Below are 17075 nucleotides of genomic sequence, written 5' to 3'. Positions count from 1 at the left end.
GGCCATGCTAAGTTGCCCCTGGTGTCCAAAGAGTGTAGTTTTGGTGGATTGACCATGGTAAATGTACAGGTTTACAGGGATAGGGTGGAGGAAAGGGCCTGGGTGGGATGCTCTTTCGGAGATTCAGTGTAGACTCAATGGACTGAATGGCGTCTTTCTATGTTTCTATCCTGCACAAAGTACCGTTTCTCTTACATTAGCTTCCAGTTAAAATTCATATCCTCGTTTTTTTTCATTCACTTAATAGCTTTGAACTTCCCTGTTACAGTAACCTTTACCCAACCCTATCTTCTTTGACACTGCTGTTGATGGCTGTGCCTTCAGACCCTGCATTCTGGAGCCCCTCCCACAACCCCTCCATCTGTCAACTTCCCTCCTCTTTTTTATGACTGTCTTTAACCACATCTTTTCATATGAATTGTGATCTAAATGATTTCCATCTTCTCCAGTTCAGAATAAGCTTAGAAATGCTAAACCGTTTTTCAGTAAGAACCAATCATGCAAATATGTTTTTGTTTGCTTTTCAGGGAGCTAATGGGATACCAGGAATTAAAGGTGATAAGGTAATTAATTACTTGTGGTAGTTGGCCTAACAAGTCTTTGTTTTACTCCAGATAAATCATTTATTCCAATCTTGAAGCGTTAATATTCCCCTTTCATCAAACAACTATCCAATTACCTTTGAAAATTATTTCAGCAATCTATTATAACAATAGTTTCTGATATATTTCACATTTTGGCAATTTTCTTGTCAGTAATTATTTACATTTCTTTTCTTTAGGGAGACCCACAAGGCATTTCTGGACCCCAAGGTTACAAAGGAGATAAGGGTGAACAAGTAAGAAAATGCTTATTTTGTTGTGTAAAGTTATCTCATCCACATACCTCTATGATCCTAATAACTAGGCTTTTCCAGTTAAAGATTCCTCAAGTGAAGCAAGACTTGAAGGGAACAACCTACAGGGTCGTGGGATGAGGGCAAGGATGTGGGATGAATTCAGTGGCTCTAATAAAAAAGCCAGAATGGGCATGATGACCAAATGGGTGACTTCTGTGCTGTAATAATCTGTGATTGTAAGATTTCTGTCTCCACAGTGCCTGTTTTGGTGCATTTAGTTCTGAGAATTTCAGTATATACAGCAGATAGATTTCTATCACTAACAAGTATACCATTAACAAGCCAAAGGTGAGATTTGAAATTGAAATGATGTTTTTTCCTCTTAGGTTATCTGGTGTTGGCATTACCTCAATGGTATTGCTGCGCCAGAAGATTGTGGTTTCAAGCCTCACTTCAGAGACTTGACCACAAAACCTATGTTTACACTTTAATATAATGCCCAGAAGAGATAACCAAAAGCTGCATGAACATGTTGACTCCTTAGCTGCAGGGACTGGGGAATATCATTACCATAAAAGGAAACTAGTCAAGGATCTATAATGCAGGATTGAAGATCAGATAGGAGTTCAATGTTTTGCTTAAGTAACGTCACATAACTCTATCTTAAGAGATTACATTTATTGAATGGAGTCTATAATAGAACACATTGTACACAGTCTATAAAATAAATAAGCTTAATGGGAGCTATGGCTGTCTTTTTGTAATCATGGACCTTCCTTTCTTCTAGGGTGATAGAGGTCCACCAGGATTTGATGGTGATAAAGGAGAGAAAGGTGAAGATGGGCCTCCAGGACTTAAGGTGAAGGTTTCATTCCCTGTCATCACTATTGCTGGGTAGAAATCAATCAATAAAGTGTTGAGTTTATCGAAACAAATGGAGGCAGTCCAGAGAAGGTACACTAGGTTGATCCCAGGTTTGGAGGGATTTTATTATGAAGAGAGGTTGACTAGGTTAAGCCTGTAATCACAGGAGTTCAGCAGAATGAAAGGTGACATTATTGAGATATATAGGGTGGGATTTTATGGCCTTGCTCATCCCGATTCTACTTATACCTGCTGCCTCCTATAAATATTAAGCGGCTTTTGTTCTTGACACAATAGGCAATGTCATTCTACAACAATCAGGGGGGCGATTTTCCCATCCTGTTGCAGGATTTAAAAAATTAATGCAGCAGGCTGGAAGAATTGCACAACAACCGTTCATGCCTCGCTTGCATTTCCCAGACCCGGATTTCCTGTATCGTCTGCGCGGCACCGGAATTCAGCTGCAGGGGACGGGTGTTGCTAGCATTTAAATAGTATTCAACATATCATTTAAATGCTATTAGTAAGTCCAGAATTTTCTGGGACCGCTAGCCTCTCCACCTCCACCACCGACCTCCCTCCCCAACCGCCGCCAGGAGTGTTTCAATCCAATGAAATGACACTAGCTCCCCACTTTTGGGGAACTAGCGGGATGCCCCTACTGGAGTGAAGTGGGGCAATCAAGGCCCCACAGGGGGTTGGGTGGTGGGGCAGTGATCCCCCGTGGGCATGGGAACCCTGGCAGTGTCAGCCTGTGCACCCTGACATTGACCAAGGGGCGGTATCCATACCCAGGGGCACTTTGGTATTGCCCACCAGGCATGGGGCAGTACCAAGATGGTGGGGCCTATTGGGGGCGGGGAATAGTGGTTGGGGCCCTGGGGGGGGCTGTAGAGCCATTCAGGATGGGGGAGTTGGGCCTGGCCGTCGAATGTTTGGGGGTCACAATCAGGCCTGGGAGGGGGCAGTTGGGGTGGGGCAGTACTGTGGGGGTCCTAGGCTAGCCAACGATTGAGCTGGCCAGCAAATGAGAGACTGACACTTCAACTAACTTCAACTTCCCAGCCCCTGGGAATAGGCCCTGCCCTCTGAAATCTAATGATATTCATACTAGTGGCCTCTGCATTGCACAGAGTTGGAAGATTCTAGTGTGAACTCCCACTGAAAAAACAGCGTGAATTACTCCAGTTTTCCTGTGAATTTGACACTTAGAATTTTTTTGGAAGAATTGTCCTCCTGGAGTCACACTGTCCATTGCTAATGTAACAGCAAGTGCCTGCTTTGGTAATTACATTGTTGAGCTAATTGCCTTGTTAAAATGAGTCATGGTTATTGGTTCAACCTCCAGAAGTGGACATAAGTAGAGCAATTACTGTGGGAAAATTTGTATCCCTGCTGAGCTGGATATAGAATAAACTTGCTGAAGGTAAAAGACAAGCTACTATATTATTCCTCCATTGTATGCTAACAGTTAATTTTAACAACTCAAATAACCCGTAAACATTCAGAAATAAAAAAAATTACGAAGACACAAAACCTCACTTGAAATTACATGTTAGGTGGTTCCTTCAAAATAACAAAGGTAAATGGAACAAATTCTCAGCAAGAGCAATCAATGCAGTGTGTAATGTAATGGGAACAAGTGTAGACCAAGATGATCAAATGTTGCATGGGACATATTCACTAATCCCGCACTTAAAGGCAGAGCGGCTCAGTTGTGTGAAGCATATGAAGAAAGGACTGTAATGTTGCTGGAAAGGGTCTGGCCCACACGCACCCTTTAAGTATTGTTCTCTGCTACAAGAGTGGTATCAGGGATCATACCATTTTATCTCAGTATCTTCAGACTGCGAGTCTGAATGAATAATCTGAAGTTTTGCTTCATTTTCAGATGGGTGGATGTGTGGGTAAGATAGAGTCGATAAGTTGGTTGATTGTTCATGATTGTAGAAGGTGTGGCTTGATTGGCTGAATGTTTTTTTACTCCTCCCATGGTCTTGTTTGATAGGATCTTCTTTAGGATTGTGCATGGTCATTTAATGATCTTTGGTTATTTTTGTGTTTTCTGTCAAGGGTCACAAAGGAGAGCCAGGATCGAAAGGATCAATGGGGTTATTTGGGGCCAGAGGTCCTGCAGGACAGAAGGTTTGTACCTGCATCTAGTCTTGGTGCCGTAAAGAACACCAGCTTGTTTGAAATGGTGGCATACACGGTGATAGTGAAGCTTGAGATGTTTTAAGTGTAATCTGGAGCCCTTAGGTTGGACTTATAACTCCCTTCCAGTTATATATGATTATAGAGACGAGTTTCCAGTAAAGAGATGCAGTTTAGCACTTACAATTAAAAAGTCATGGCAGTTGACATTCCACCGTGGATGTCAGTGTGAAGAACAAGCACCATTTGTTATCTCCTAAGACGCTTGTTCATAGTTAATAAAAGATATCATGTGAACATGAGAAGGCCATTCAGCCCCTCACGCCTTTTCAGGCATCTGAGAGCCCACAAACAATCTCAACAGGTTTTGATTTTCGGGTTTCCTGTGCAGTGACTCATTCACTCACTGCTAGCTGAATACCACCACCTGCCACCTATGCCCTCCCCTTGCCAAACACGTCACCAAGAGGGGCTTTAAATTCTACTCTATGATTCTGGAATCATTTAAGTAACATTGTGAAGCTAAATTTTATAAATTAGGATTCCTGGCATATGAGTAAGACTCTTCCAAGATTTTACATCCATTAATTACAGAACGGGGTTCAGCAGTGATGCCTCTCATGGTTAAGTAGCTTGTTATCAGCTCACTATCTGGATCTCTCATGCCACTAGGAAGGGTGATGTATTTGGAGCTATTTCAAGAACAAGGATTAGATTTTATTGATAGGAGAGTAAGAAGAGAAAATTGGAATGGATGCAGAGAGAAAAAGATGATGGGGAAATGTGTCAAATCACTGAAAATGCCTTCTAAATTTAGTTTGATACTGTCACATGTATTAGTATACAGTGAAAAGTATTATTTCATGCGTGCTATACAGACAAAGCATACTGTACATAGGGAAGGAAAGGACAGCGTGCAGAAGATAGAGTTTCAGTCATAGTTAGGGTGTAGAGAAAGATCAACTTAATATGAAGTAGGTCCATTCGAAAGTCTGATGGCAGCAGGGAAGAAGCTGTTTGTGAGTTGGTTGGTACATGATCTCAGACTTTTGTATCTTTATCCCAATGGAAGAAGGTGGAAGAGAGTATGTCCGGGGTACGTGGGGTTCTTGATTATGCTGGCTGCTTTTCCAAGGCAGCGGGAAGTGTAGACAGTTCACTGGTTTGAGTGATGGACTGGGTTTCATTCACGACCCTGTGTAGTTTCTTGCAGTCTTGGACAGAGCAGGAGGCATACCAAGCTGTGATACAACCAGAAAGAATGTTTTTTATGGCGCACCTGTAAAGGTTGGTGAGAGTTGTAGTGGACATGCCAAATTTCCTTAGTTTCCTGAGAAAGTAGAGGCATTGGTGGGCTTACTTAACTATAGCTTTTGCATGGAGGGACCAGGGCAGGTTATTGGTGATCCAGGCACCTAAAATCTTGAAACTCTCGATCATTTCTACTTTGTCCCCATTGATGTAGACAGGGGCATGGCCTCTATTACATTTCCTGAAATCGATGATATCTCCTTTGTTTCGTTGACACTGAGGGAGAGATTATTGTCGTCACACCAGTTCACCAGATTCTTGATCTCCTTCCTGTACTCCGTCTCGTCATTGTTTGAGATCTGATCCACAAAGTTGAACATCAAGTTGGAGGGAATTTGGCCGTACAATCATAGGTATATAAGGAATATAATAAGTGGCTGAGGATACAGCCTTGTGGAGCACTGGTGTTGAGTATAATCGTAGAGGAAGTGTTGTTGCCTATCCTTACTGACTGCGGTCTGCGAGAAGGAACTCTAGGATCCAATTGTAGAGAGAGGAGCTGAGCCCTGGACCATGAAGTTTGTATATATGTCTCATAGGAAAAAGGCTTAGCTGTAGTCTATGAATAGGGGTCTGACATAGGTGTCTTTGTTATCTAGGTGTTCCAGGGTTGAGTGTAGGGCCAAGGAGATGGCATCTTCTGTGACAGTGCAGGGAAAAAGTCCATTCAGTAGCGAGCTCCAACACCCTAACAAGGGGAGACTAGTCAGTCATAAGGAACTCTGAATATTTTAAGTAAAGCTAGCAATATCTATAGACCATTAAGGAATCAAACGGTGCAGTCTTACAATAAATAGAAAGGCGCATTGGTGGGATTTGATTAAGAGAAGATTTGTGCAGAGCATAAAATCTGCTGTGAAATTTTTGGGCCGCAGAGCCTGTTTCTATGCTGTCAGTACTTTGCAGTACCCCAGTTAATTTTCAATCAATGCTGAGGTGATTGTTTCCATTTCAGGGTGAAACTGGGGAACACGGCAGCAACGGAACTGCAGTAAGTTTAGATGAAGGCTTTGGCCAAAAGGAACCAATTTTATATTAAAGCATCACTAGTGGATCAGTTAACACAATTTAGAATAATAGAAAATGAAGTGTAAGAATAGAAAGGCAGCAAAATGTTTTCATGCATCATAAAATTATTATTTTTATGTTACTGAAGAAGGTTCTAAAGCAGGTAATGCAAAAGAGCTCAAAAAGCAAAATAATTGAGTTTACAATGTAATAAATGTTTGTATAATATTAATCACTGCAATTTGTAGCTGAAACAATTTTTCTGCATCTTTCTGTGTTCGTAGCAAGAGAAAGAAATAATGTTTCAAGTCCCAATATCACTCTTCTATGTATCCCAACTCTGTTTATTCACTGATGCTGCAAAATGCTAGTCTTGGCAGTGATGCCAACATCCTGAGAATTTTTTTTAAAATGAGTTGATGGTCAGCAAGTTGTATGCAGTTTTTGTGAATCTGAAACCTTGACTGCACTTCAAAAAGTAAATTCCTTTCACGTAAAGTGTTGTGGGATATACTGGGAACATGATAAGGAGCAAAATAAATGCAGAGGTCTTTTCCTATCTCTTCCTCGCTGATGTCCTGCCTTATGATGCATGTTTCTTCCCCCTGGTTTCTGAGTTTAAGAAAGGATCATTTGCAATGCATCATTATTTGTGTTCATATTTATATCAATACCTCCTGTGGCTTGTTTGCCATTGAAGAGACATTTTTATATTTGTGCTGCTTTACACACATGGCTGCTGTCCTCAAGGATAAATCTATTTGCACTATAACTAAACAGCAGCAGAACAAACATGTGACAAGCTGCATAATGCTTTAATTGAGGTTTCTTCTTCCTCTTGTTTTATGATGCGTAAATGTCAATGAAGTTGGAAGTAGAAGTGGTTTAATTACAGAAAGCTTGTCTTAAAGGCAACGTACACCTAGATTAAAAGCACTAATTAAATACTGATTTGCTGACCAAAGACTGCTGGAGCAGCTCATGTTAAAGCACTTTATAAATGATCATAAGACGCAGGAGCAGCAGTGGACCATTTAGCCCGTTAAGTCTGGTCTGTCATTCAATGAGATTATGACTGATCTTGTGAGATAATCCTCAACTCTTTATCCCCTTAACCCTTGAATTCCTCACCAGTTAAAAATCTATTTCAGCCTTGAATATGCCTAACAACCCAGCCTCTATAGCACTCTTAGTAAAGAATTCCATAGATTCACTACCCTCTGAGAGAAGAAATTCCTCCTCATTTCTGTCTTAAATGGTTACCCCTCACTCCACAAGGGGAAACAATCTCTCAGCACCTACCCTGTCATGCCCACTGAGAATCCTACGGTCAGAATTTTACCACCCCACCCACCACAGGAATCGGAGCAGGTGAGGGGCAGAACATGAAAAGATCTGTTGACATCGGGAGGGATTTTACAATTTCGGGATGAGCAAGGCCATAAAATCCCACCCTATATATCTCAATAATGTCACCTTTCATTCTGCTGAACTCCTGTGATTACAGGCTTAACCTAGTCAACCTCTCTTCATAATAAAATCCCTCCAAACCTGGGATCAACCTAGTGTACCTTCTCTGGACTGCCTTCAATGCCAATATATCTTTCCTTAGATAACGGGACCAAAACTGTTCAAAGCATTCCAGGTGTGGTGTAATTAGTGCCTTGCATAGTTTTAGCAAGATTTTGCTATTTTTATGGCCCATTTCCTTTGAAATAAAAGCTAACATTCCATTTACTTTCCGTGTTAACTGCCGAACTTGCATGCTAACGTTTTGTGATTTGTGCATGAGGACCCCCAAATCTCTCTGTGCTGCAATTTTCTGCAGCCTTTCTCCATTTAAACAATATCCAGCTCCTTTATTCTTCATACGCAAATGCACAATTCACATTTTCCTATATTATATTCCATCTACCAATTCTCTGCCCACTCACTTAGCCTTTCTATATTCTTCTGCAGTCTCTTTGTACCATCCTCACCATTTGCCTTCCCACTAATTTTTGTGTAATCTGCAAACTTAGCAATAGTCCCCTCATCTGAGTCATTAATATGTAGCCCCAGCACTGATCTCTGTAGCACTCTGAGTTACAGATCACCATCCTGAAAATGTCTCTCTTATCTCCTCTTATTTGGCTCCACCTATTGCATAATGGGTGAAATATCATATCACATAGAATCAGTGTCATGCGTTGCACAATAACAACCTGTATTTATGGAGCACCTTTGTTATAGGATGAAATTTTTAATATTTTACAATGTTCAATCTGTTTTATTTTGGAGCTTTTTGTTCTTGCCTTTTGACTTTACAGTGCTTTTTCACATCCTGTTCAAAATCACCTTTACATTTCATTGAAACCTTTTCACCCTCCTGTCTTTTTTCAAGAGAAATTGCCAATTTAATCCATTTTCTGCTTCAATTATGAGTTGTCAAAATGTCTCAATTCTATTACTTTACCCGTTGTCCTCTTCTATTGCAGCTAAGAAATCCACATTCCCCTCTCAGTAACATTAGATAGTTTCAGCTGATTAAGGGCCTGGGCCTTTGCATGCCATCCCTGAGTCAAACTTTGTTGCTGTGTAAATTATGATTTCATCAACCAGAGGGAGCCCTTTTATTACATCTACCTACAGCAGCAAGCGACCAAAAATGCTTTAATGTTTCTCCAGCTTCCCAAAATCCTCTGCTGCACTTTGTCTTCCCTAATTAAATTTGATTATGTAGAAAAAACAGATCTATTTTTCTGCACTGTGAGTCATGTCATAAATAGGGCCTTGGGTGAAATTGGTTCTGTATGTAAAGTACATAAATGTATATGCATGCTGACATTCTCCAGCAATAGATTAATAGGTAAAATTCCAGTTAGCAGAAGGATATGTCACAAAGCATTATTGCAATGCTAGAATATCCATTTTATCATAATAAATGAATAATTATATGGAATATCTTTACTGAGCTCTTCAGACCTGTCCAATGTTTTGAAAGGAAGGCTTACTTTAAAGGCAGAAAAATAAAATGCAGAAAATGGGAATCTGAAACAAAAGCAGTAAATGCATGAAGTATGCAGTAGATTAGAAGACATCTGGCAAGAGAATAGTTAACATTTCAGGTATGGACTTCTTTTACTTCTAAGAACATAAGAACATAAGAAATAGGAGCAGGAGTAGGCCATCTAGCCCTTCGAGCCTGCCTCACCATTCAATAAGATCATGGCTGAACTGAAGTGGCTCAGTTCCACTTTCCCGCTTTCTCCCCATAACCCTTAATTCCCTTGCCTACCAAAAACCTATCTGCCCTTGTCTTAAATATATTTAGCAAGGTAGCCTCCACCACTTCAACGGGAAGAGAATTCCAGAGATTCACCACCCTTTGAGTGAAGAAGTTCCTCCTCAACTCCATTCTAAACTGCCCCCCACTTATCTTGAGGCTGTGCCCTCTAGTCCTGCTGTCCTTTCTGAGCGGGAAGAATCTCTCTACCTCTACCCTATCCATCCCCTTCATTATCTTATATGTCTCTATAAGATCCCCCCTCATCCTTCTAAACTCCAACGAGTACAAACCCAGTCTATTCAGCCTCTCTTCATAGTCCAACCCCCTCATCTCTGCTATCAGCCTAGAGAACCTCCTCTGCACTCCCTCCAAGGCCAAAATATCCTTGCGCAAGTGCGGCAACCAGAACTGCACACAGTACTCCAGCTGTGGCCCCACCAGTGCCCTGTACTGTTGCAGCAAGACCTCCCTGCTTTTATATTCTATCCCCCTCGCTATAAAGGCCAGCATCCCATTCGCCTTCTTGATCACCTGCTGCACCTGCAGACTGGGTTTTTGCGACTCATGCACAAGGACCCCCAGGTCCCTCTGCACCGTAGCATGCTGCAGCTTTTCGCCCTTTAAATAGTAATCCTTCCTACTATTATTCCTGCCAAAGTGGATAACCTCACACTTGCCAACATTGTACTCCATCTGCCAGGTCCTCACCCACTCGCTCAACCTATCTAGATCCCTCTTCAGACTTTCCGCACCCTCCGCAGAATTTGCTTTTCCACTTATCTTCGTGTCATCAGCAAATTTCGACACCCTACACTCAGCCCCCTCCTCCAGATCATCTATATAAATAGTAAATAGTTGAGGCCCCAGCACCGATCCCTGCGGCACTCCACTTGTCACCAACCGCCAATCAGAAATCTGAAGTGTCCATACCTGAAATTTTGATTTGTCTGTTCTCTGCACAGATGCACTCTGGCTTGTTGAGTGTTAATGTGGAGATGCTGGCGTTGGACTGGAGTAAACATAGTAAGAAGTTTCACAGCACCAGGTTAAAGTCCAATGTGTTTATTTGTTAGTTAACGCCACTAGCTTTCGGAATGCTGTTCCTTCGTCAGGTGAGTGGAGACTTCTGATCACACTGTGTGTGCCTTTGTATGCCCTGTTTGTGATCAGAACTCTCCACTCATCTGACGAAGGAACAGCGTCCCCGAAAACTAGTGCCATTTACTACCAAATAAACCTGTTGGACTTTAACCTGGTGTTGTTGAGTGTTTACAGCGCTTTCTGTTCTTACTTGAAGGCTCTCTTCTCAAATCATCAGGTCTATCTTATAAAAAATCAAACTGTTTATCTCATTTGCATTACCTTTAAACATACTTTTTTTAAAATGGCAACTGCAATTTTTTAAAAGACTGTTGATTCCATCACCAGGTTGACCTGTTGTTTAAAAGGGTGCTGGCAATAATCTTTCTTTAACAGATAGCTATCGTGACAAGATTCCTTCCTTAAAAGGAGCCCAAAAACTTGACTGTCTTAAAAGACATCAATAAAGTGCCTCCTTTTTTAAAACAAAAACTTGCATTTGTACAGAACCTTACACGACCTCGGGGTGTCCCAAAGTGCTTTAAAGTCAACTGAAGTACTTTTGAAGTGTTGCCATTATTGTAAGGAAGGAAACGCAGGTAAATTTCACACCATAAAATCCTACAAACAGCAGTGGAAAATATATATGATAAGCTGTTTTGAGGAATTAATAATGGCCAGGGCTTTCCTGCTCTTTGTTGAATAGTAGCTTCCACTTTCATGGTAATAACTTTATTGAGGAACCAACATTGTAACATTATGTCATTATTCAAGAAGACTAGGACTGTTTTCTCCAGAGAAAGAAAGACCTAGTAAAGGACTTTAAAATTATGAATGGATTTGATAGGGTGGAAGATGGGCCAGCTTTTCATGATGGGTGCAGAAGTTAGGAGTTTTCCTGGCAATATGATTCAATCTCTGTCCAGACTGTGCCTGCCAGTGGGATTTTCATCCAGCAACTGGGATGGCCTGGGGTTGCATAGAGCAGCAGGCCTGCGGCACACCCCAGTCAGGTTAATAGTCCTGTTCCCCATTCACTAAGTCATCAGTTCTCAACTCAGCCCCTTTCCACTTTGAAAATGGTCAAAAAATAGAAATGGGGGTAGGACCCTGGATCTGACCTCCAATCGCCAATTCTTTCTTCCCGCCCAACTCCATGCAGTCCTGAATCAGTTATTAATAAATCCAGTAGGGAAGTCAGGAAAGTTATTTGCCTAGAGAATGATTAGAATGTGGAATTTGCTACCACATTTTTGCAGAGTGTAAAGGAGTGAAATATGAAATGGTTGAGCTGAACAGCATTAGATGTATTTAAGAGGAAGCTGGATAAACACATGAAAGAGCACGTGATTAAAAGACATACTGACAGGGTTGGATAAAGTAAAGTGAGAAAAGACTAATGATATGCACTCTGTGTTTAGACTCTATCTCCAAAATCTGCTGCTATTCACGTCGGTGAGATCTCGTGTTCCTGCTAATGAAGTACACTCATCACGGGTTTCCTGGTGGTGAGGGGTACATTCAACTAGAAACCCCATTGACAATGGCAGGAACCATAAGATCCCACTGCCAATGCGTGGCATACAGCTTCCCATCGCCACCAAATGCTGTAGAGAGGGAGAAAATACTGCCCTATATATGTAGAATTCCTATTAATATAGTCAAGGTGTTCTTGTGGCACAGTGGGTCACGTCCCTGCCTCTGAGACAGAAATTCCAAGTTCAAGTTCTATTCCCAAAGAAAGATGATTTCATAATGCAATCAGATGAATAATCATTTGGTAGTTTAGAACATTAAGCACTGCTGAAAAAAGAAATGTGTCGAAACTTTTTGTTTAACACTCATCAAGATACTGGCAAGAATACCAAAAAAGGAGAAAGCAACAATTTATTCTGTATGAGGACAGAGTGCTGATTGGTTCTCCACGGAGAATGCACCAATTGATGGTGACTGACAGATAACTGCCGAGTATTGTCTGAAATTTAAACCAGGCACCATGATCCTGATTGATCCAGGCACTGCCTGGTGGAATGAATCAACAAATGACTGTCATTTATTTTGTTTCGCTGAAACAGGTGCAATGTGTACGTGTTCCTTCGGTCTGCAAAGAACAGGATTCTATGTATTAATATATATATAATCCTATAAATACAAATTTGAAAAATTGATAATCTTAAATTGCTTGTCAGTGTAATTCTTAGCGCACTGAGGATTATTTAGCAAATGTGATTCTGCGATTGGACAACATCTAATTTGGATACTGTGGGAGCAATTTTACCATTTTTATTCCAAGTGCTAGACGGACTTGAAACTGGGAGAGTTTCAGATCCAACTTTTAAGCCCATTTTTAGTACCCTGCCCCTCCCATCTTACACAGTCTGCCTGCAAAATTTTGAGTGCGTCAGATTCATGCTGCAGAAGTCGGTGGGTGGAGCTTATGTGCAGGGCGTCTGGCACTGCGCATATTTGCATTAGCAGTCGTAGGGGTCTGACAGACAAGAGAGAGCCCCTCTCTGCCCGAAGCAGCTCCCGCCCTATTACAGTCGTGGGGCCTGCGGCCTGAGATGTAGCCCTGGCCAACATCCCCCCTCCTGTCCCACCGCCCAGATCGATCATGGACCACCCTCACCCCACTGATTGCAGGCCCACCGCCCTCCCCCCACTGATCGCGGACCTGCCACCCTACACCGACCAATTGCTGCAAAGTGTCAGTGGGCTCCCTCTCCGTCCCCCCTACCGTTCACTGCAGAGTGGCAGCGGCCTCTTTCCCCGTTAGCCCCACCCCCTTGTACTGCCCAGTGGGCATTGCCCAGGTGCCAGGGTGGCACTCCCAGTCTGGCAGTGCCCATGGGGCACTCCCTCCCACTTGCCCTCAGCTTCCCCAGGGGGCTTCCTGTTACACCAGCAAGGCCACGTCAACTGCTCGCCATTCATTGGGAACATAGGGATATGGTCTCTGGAAGGGTAAGGGGTTTTAATTCAGTCAGGCAGCATGGTTGGTGCAGGGTTGGAGGGCCGAAGAGTCTGTTCCTGTGCTGTAATTTTCTTTGTTCTTGTTCTTTGTTCAATGGGAGCATGTCTATTCCTCACCAGCGCAAACCTTTTCTGGAGAGGTCAAAAAGGGATGCCAAGCTCAGATGATTGAGTGCCAGGCTCGGTAAGCAGATGCAAATGTCCATTTTAATATATTTAAAAATATTAACCTGCCTCTTGCCCACTTCCGGTGAGAGGCTGACAGCACTGGATATTGAGCACTCATAAAATGGCGTCAGCCATGAAAACCAGTGCAAATTCCGCTCAGCGCTTTATGGCCCACTTTATTACCACGTTGTACCCAAAATGCAATGATAAAATCACCCCCTGTTTATTAAGTTTTGCAAGCACAAGCTAGTTGGCTATAGCCTGTATGTTGCAAATAGCAGCTGGAATATACTGTTTGATGCAATCTGCCAGTCTTTGGATGTACGGCCTATAATCCTGGCATCATACCAGTTGTGAAATTCATATTCCACGTTACTCATTTATGTGATAGTCAGAATGTCTTTTTGGTCTGATGGCAGTATCATGTTAAAAGTGAATATCACTTGTGTTGCTACTGCATAATAGCAGCATGTAACAGCTAGTTTTACCTGTTATTCAAATTGTTGAGATACCTTGCCATACCAGGGTAATCTGAGATAGACTGGGCACTTTTCAGGACCAAAGGTGACAGCCTTAGGTACATTCATGAGTTTACATGCTATACAACATGAAATGGCCTGATCAGGATATTCATTACCCCACAGGATGCCTTTGACTTTCCCTATTTTATCATCAACCTTCATGGTGAGCAAATGATTCAGGTTCCATTTACAAGGTTTCTGATGAGCCCAATCTTATAGCATGTGGAATGGTAAGAATCCCAACGCAAATGTTGACCAGTGAAGGTTGACCTGCAGTAGACCATGGTAAAGAAACCACTGGCAGATTTCTCAATTAGCACATCAAGGAAGGGGAGTTCATTTGACTGCTCCATTTTAAATGTGAACTTAAGTGCAGATGGAGCCCATTAAAACATAAGGAAGTTATTACGTGCTGCTATGGATTTAATAATAGTAACTTAGTAATATAGCAAATATACCCAAACTCCCACTGTGATATGTGTATCATTCCATCAAAAGCATGTTTCTTACGGAACCCAGCAAAGATGTTTGTGAGAGCTGGGCAATCAAATAGGTTGTAAACCCTACCCTTCCATTGTAAACACCAATGGCAGGCAGTAAGAGGGGGAGAGATTCCTGGTTAGCCATGTGATGGAAAGAAATTGGAGCTTCTACTGTCACTTTCCAAAGTTCCAGGCTACAACATACATGTAAAAGTGAATGTTACTGCCAAAGATCAGACTCGTTGTGGAGAGTTGGTTGGCCCTGTTGACTGGACGGTTGATGTGGATCACATTGGTGCCAACAGCAAAGAGTTTGATCCCTATTTCAACTGGGGTAGATTTGGGACCTGTATCCTTGTGCCATCCATGGTGGAAATCATGATACTGTGGGTTAGACCTGCTTTTAGGCAGAGAACTTAAGAAGATTAATGTTACCGTTATCTCTGTGTTATCGAAGATTCATTAATTCTTTCATTATATTGTAACTGATAAGGGCAGGAAACTTGTTGCTTGTACATCACACAAGAATCTATTCAAGGTTTAATTGCTATATATAAGATTAACATCTCCCGTGTTCAAAAAGCTGAGTTTTCTCTTTCTTGTTTCTTTTTCTTTCTTAATCCCGTAAAAAGTCCTAACCTATTCAAGTTTCAAAGCGCTCCTCTAAATATACCTTCCTTGTTCTTGTTCCAAATAAACCATCCTGCAGGTTTTTGCTCCTCTACATAAATCCAAGTAAAATTAAAAGAAGGCTCATTACACCACTCTCTTTCACAGGATGTCACAATTGTAGATGTTCTCACCACCCTCCCTTCAGTTTTCTCATCCGCCACAGTTTTCAAGATTTTAACAAAACCTAGCATCGGGTAATGACAATCATGGTTTTAATACAGCAAAATATCATCATACAGAATTTGACACTGCCACATAAGGTCATATTGAGACAGGTGACTAAATGTTTGATTCAAACAGTAGGCTTTAAAGAACAAGAAGGAGAGCAAGATAAAGAGGCAGAGAGATTTAAGGGGAGGATTCCATAGATTAGGACCCCAGGCAACCGAAAGCATAGCCACCAATGTTGGAGAAATTAACCAAAAGCAGAAAATACTGAAAAACCTCAGCAGGTCTGACAGTACCTGTGGAGAGAGAATAGAGCCAACATTTCAAGTCTGGATGGCCCTTCACCAGTGTTGAAGACCACAGGAATTAGGATGATATTTGTATTGTTAGGGTGGGGGGATATCATTGACAAAAAGGCAAAAAGAATGTAGATGGTGAACATGGCTAAGAAGGATACTAATAGCAGTTATTAAGAGGTCAGAATGTGTAAATGGCAGAACAAAGGTAAGCAGAGTATCTGGGCCCTGCTTGCAGATGGACTGAAGGCTTCTTTCGCTTTTTAAAAAAATTTCATTTCTTCCATCGTTTCACTTTTCCACTTTTAAAATTTTGCTTTCCATCTTTCTTCCCCCGCCACCCCACACCCCGCCACCCCAAGGTGTTCCTTCCCCCAGCACCACTAGCACCATCTGTCCATGTCTCACGTTGCCCTTTGATACTCTACTGACCTTTGTTCCACCATTTACACATTCTGATCTATTAATGGCCGCTATCAGCACCTTCCTTAACCATGATCGCTACCATTTACATTGCCTTTGCCCTTTTCTCTATAACTCTATCAATTACCTACCTCCACACTCTAATAGTATAAATCTCATCCTATTTTCTATTGTCTTCAGCTCTAACAAAGGGTCATCCAGACTTGAAACATTCACTCTATTCTCTTTCCACAGATGCTGGGATTTTCCACCATTTTCTGTTTTTGTTTCAGATTCTAGCATCCACAGAAATTTGCTTTTATATTATGGCGCAATTCAGATTGGGAATGTGCAAGAAACCAGAAGTGGAGCAGCTCAGAGAACTGGAAAGGTTGTGGAAAGAATGAGTATTTTTAAACTGAACCATTGTTGAACGTGAACCAATGAAGGCCAGCAAGCACAGAGCTAATTACTTCTCAATTTATCTTCGCAACTTCGCTAGTGGCATGAACAGTGTGAGTTGGTCCTAAACTTTTCCATTAATAGAATTCACAATTGTGATTAGAAAGAAGAGCTTCCAATAATAGCTCTGATCCAAAATCAATGGAGAAAATTTACTGTTCCCCTGGGTAGCAGGCTGGGAAGTGGTCATGCCAAGTGCCTTGGAAGCCCTTTTGCCTTCCCAACTTGACCCCCACCCCTCTCCTGATTAAATCAAGGGTCAGCCTTCCCGACCCCAAGCTAATTGAGGTCCTTAAGAAGCCAATTAAATGCTACTCAAGGGCCTCATCCACTATCACAAGCATTCTACCATTTGCCGTATGGGGAAACTCCTGGGTTTTCCATGGCAGCTTCCTTGTGGGATCAGGT

General features: G+C 41.9%; 1 protein-coding gene across 1 annotated transcript in view; it reads left to right on the top strand.

Moving 5' to 3' along the window:
* LOC145355625 (uncharacterized) overlaps positions 1-17075 on the top strand; it is a 190526-nt gene that overhangs the window by 94173 nt on the left and 79278 nt on the right. The window contains exons 31-35 of the mRNA XM_080207869.1: positions 528-563; positions 782-838; positions 1626-1697; positions 3776-3847; positions 6123-6158. Coding sequence (XP_080063995.1) covers positions 528-563; positions 782-838; positions 1626-1697; positions 3776-3847; positions 6123-6158 — 273 coding nt within the window. The remainder of the gene's footprint in view (positions 1-527; positions 564-781; positions 839-1625; positions 1698-3775; positions 3848-6122; positions 6159-17075) is intronic.

The sequence above is a fragment of the Carcharhinus amblyrhynchos genome, chromosome 19 (genome assembly GCF_965287045.1).
Source record: "Carcharhinus amblyrhynchos chromosome 19, sCarAmb.v2.hapA, whole genome shotgun sequence".
Taxonomy (NCBI): Eukaryota; Metazoa; Chordata; class Chondrichthyes; order Carcharhiniformes; family Carcharhinidae; genus Carcharhinus; species Carcharhinus amblyrhynchos.
Note: the sequence above shows the minus strand (reverse complement) of the source record. Positions and strands in the feature narration are given on the sequence as shown.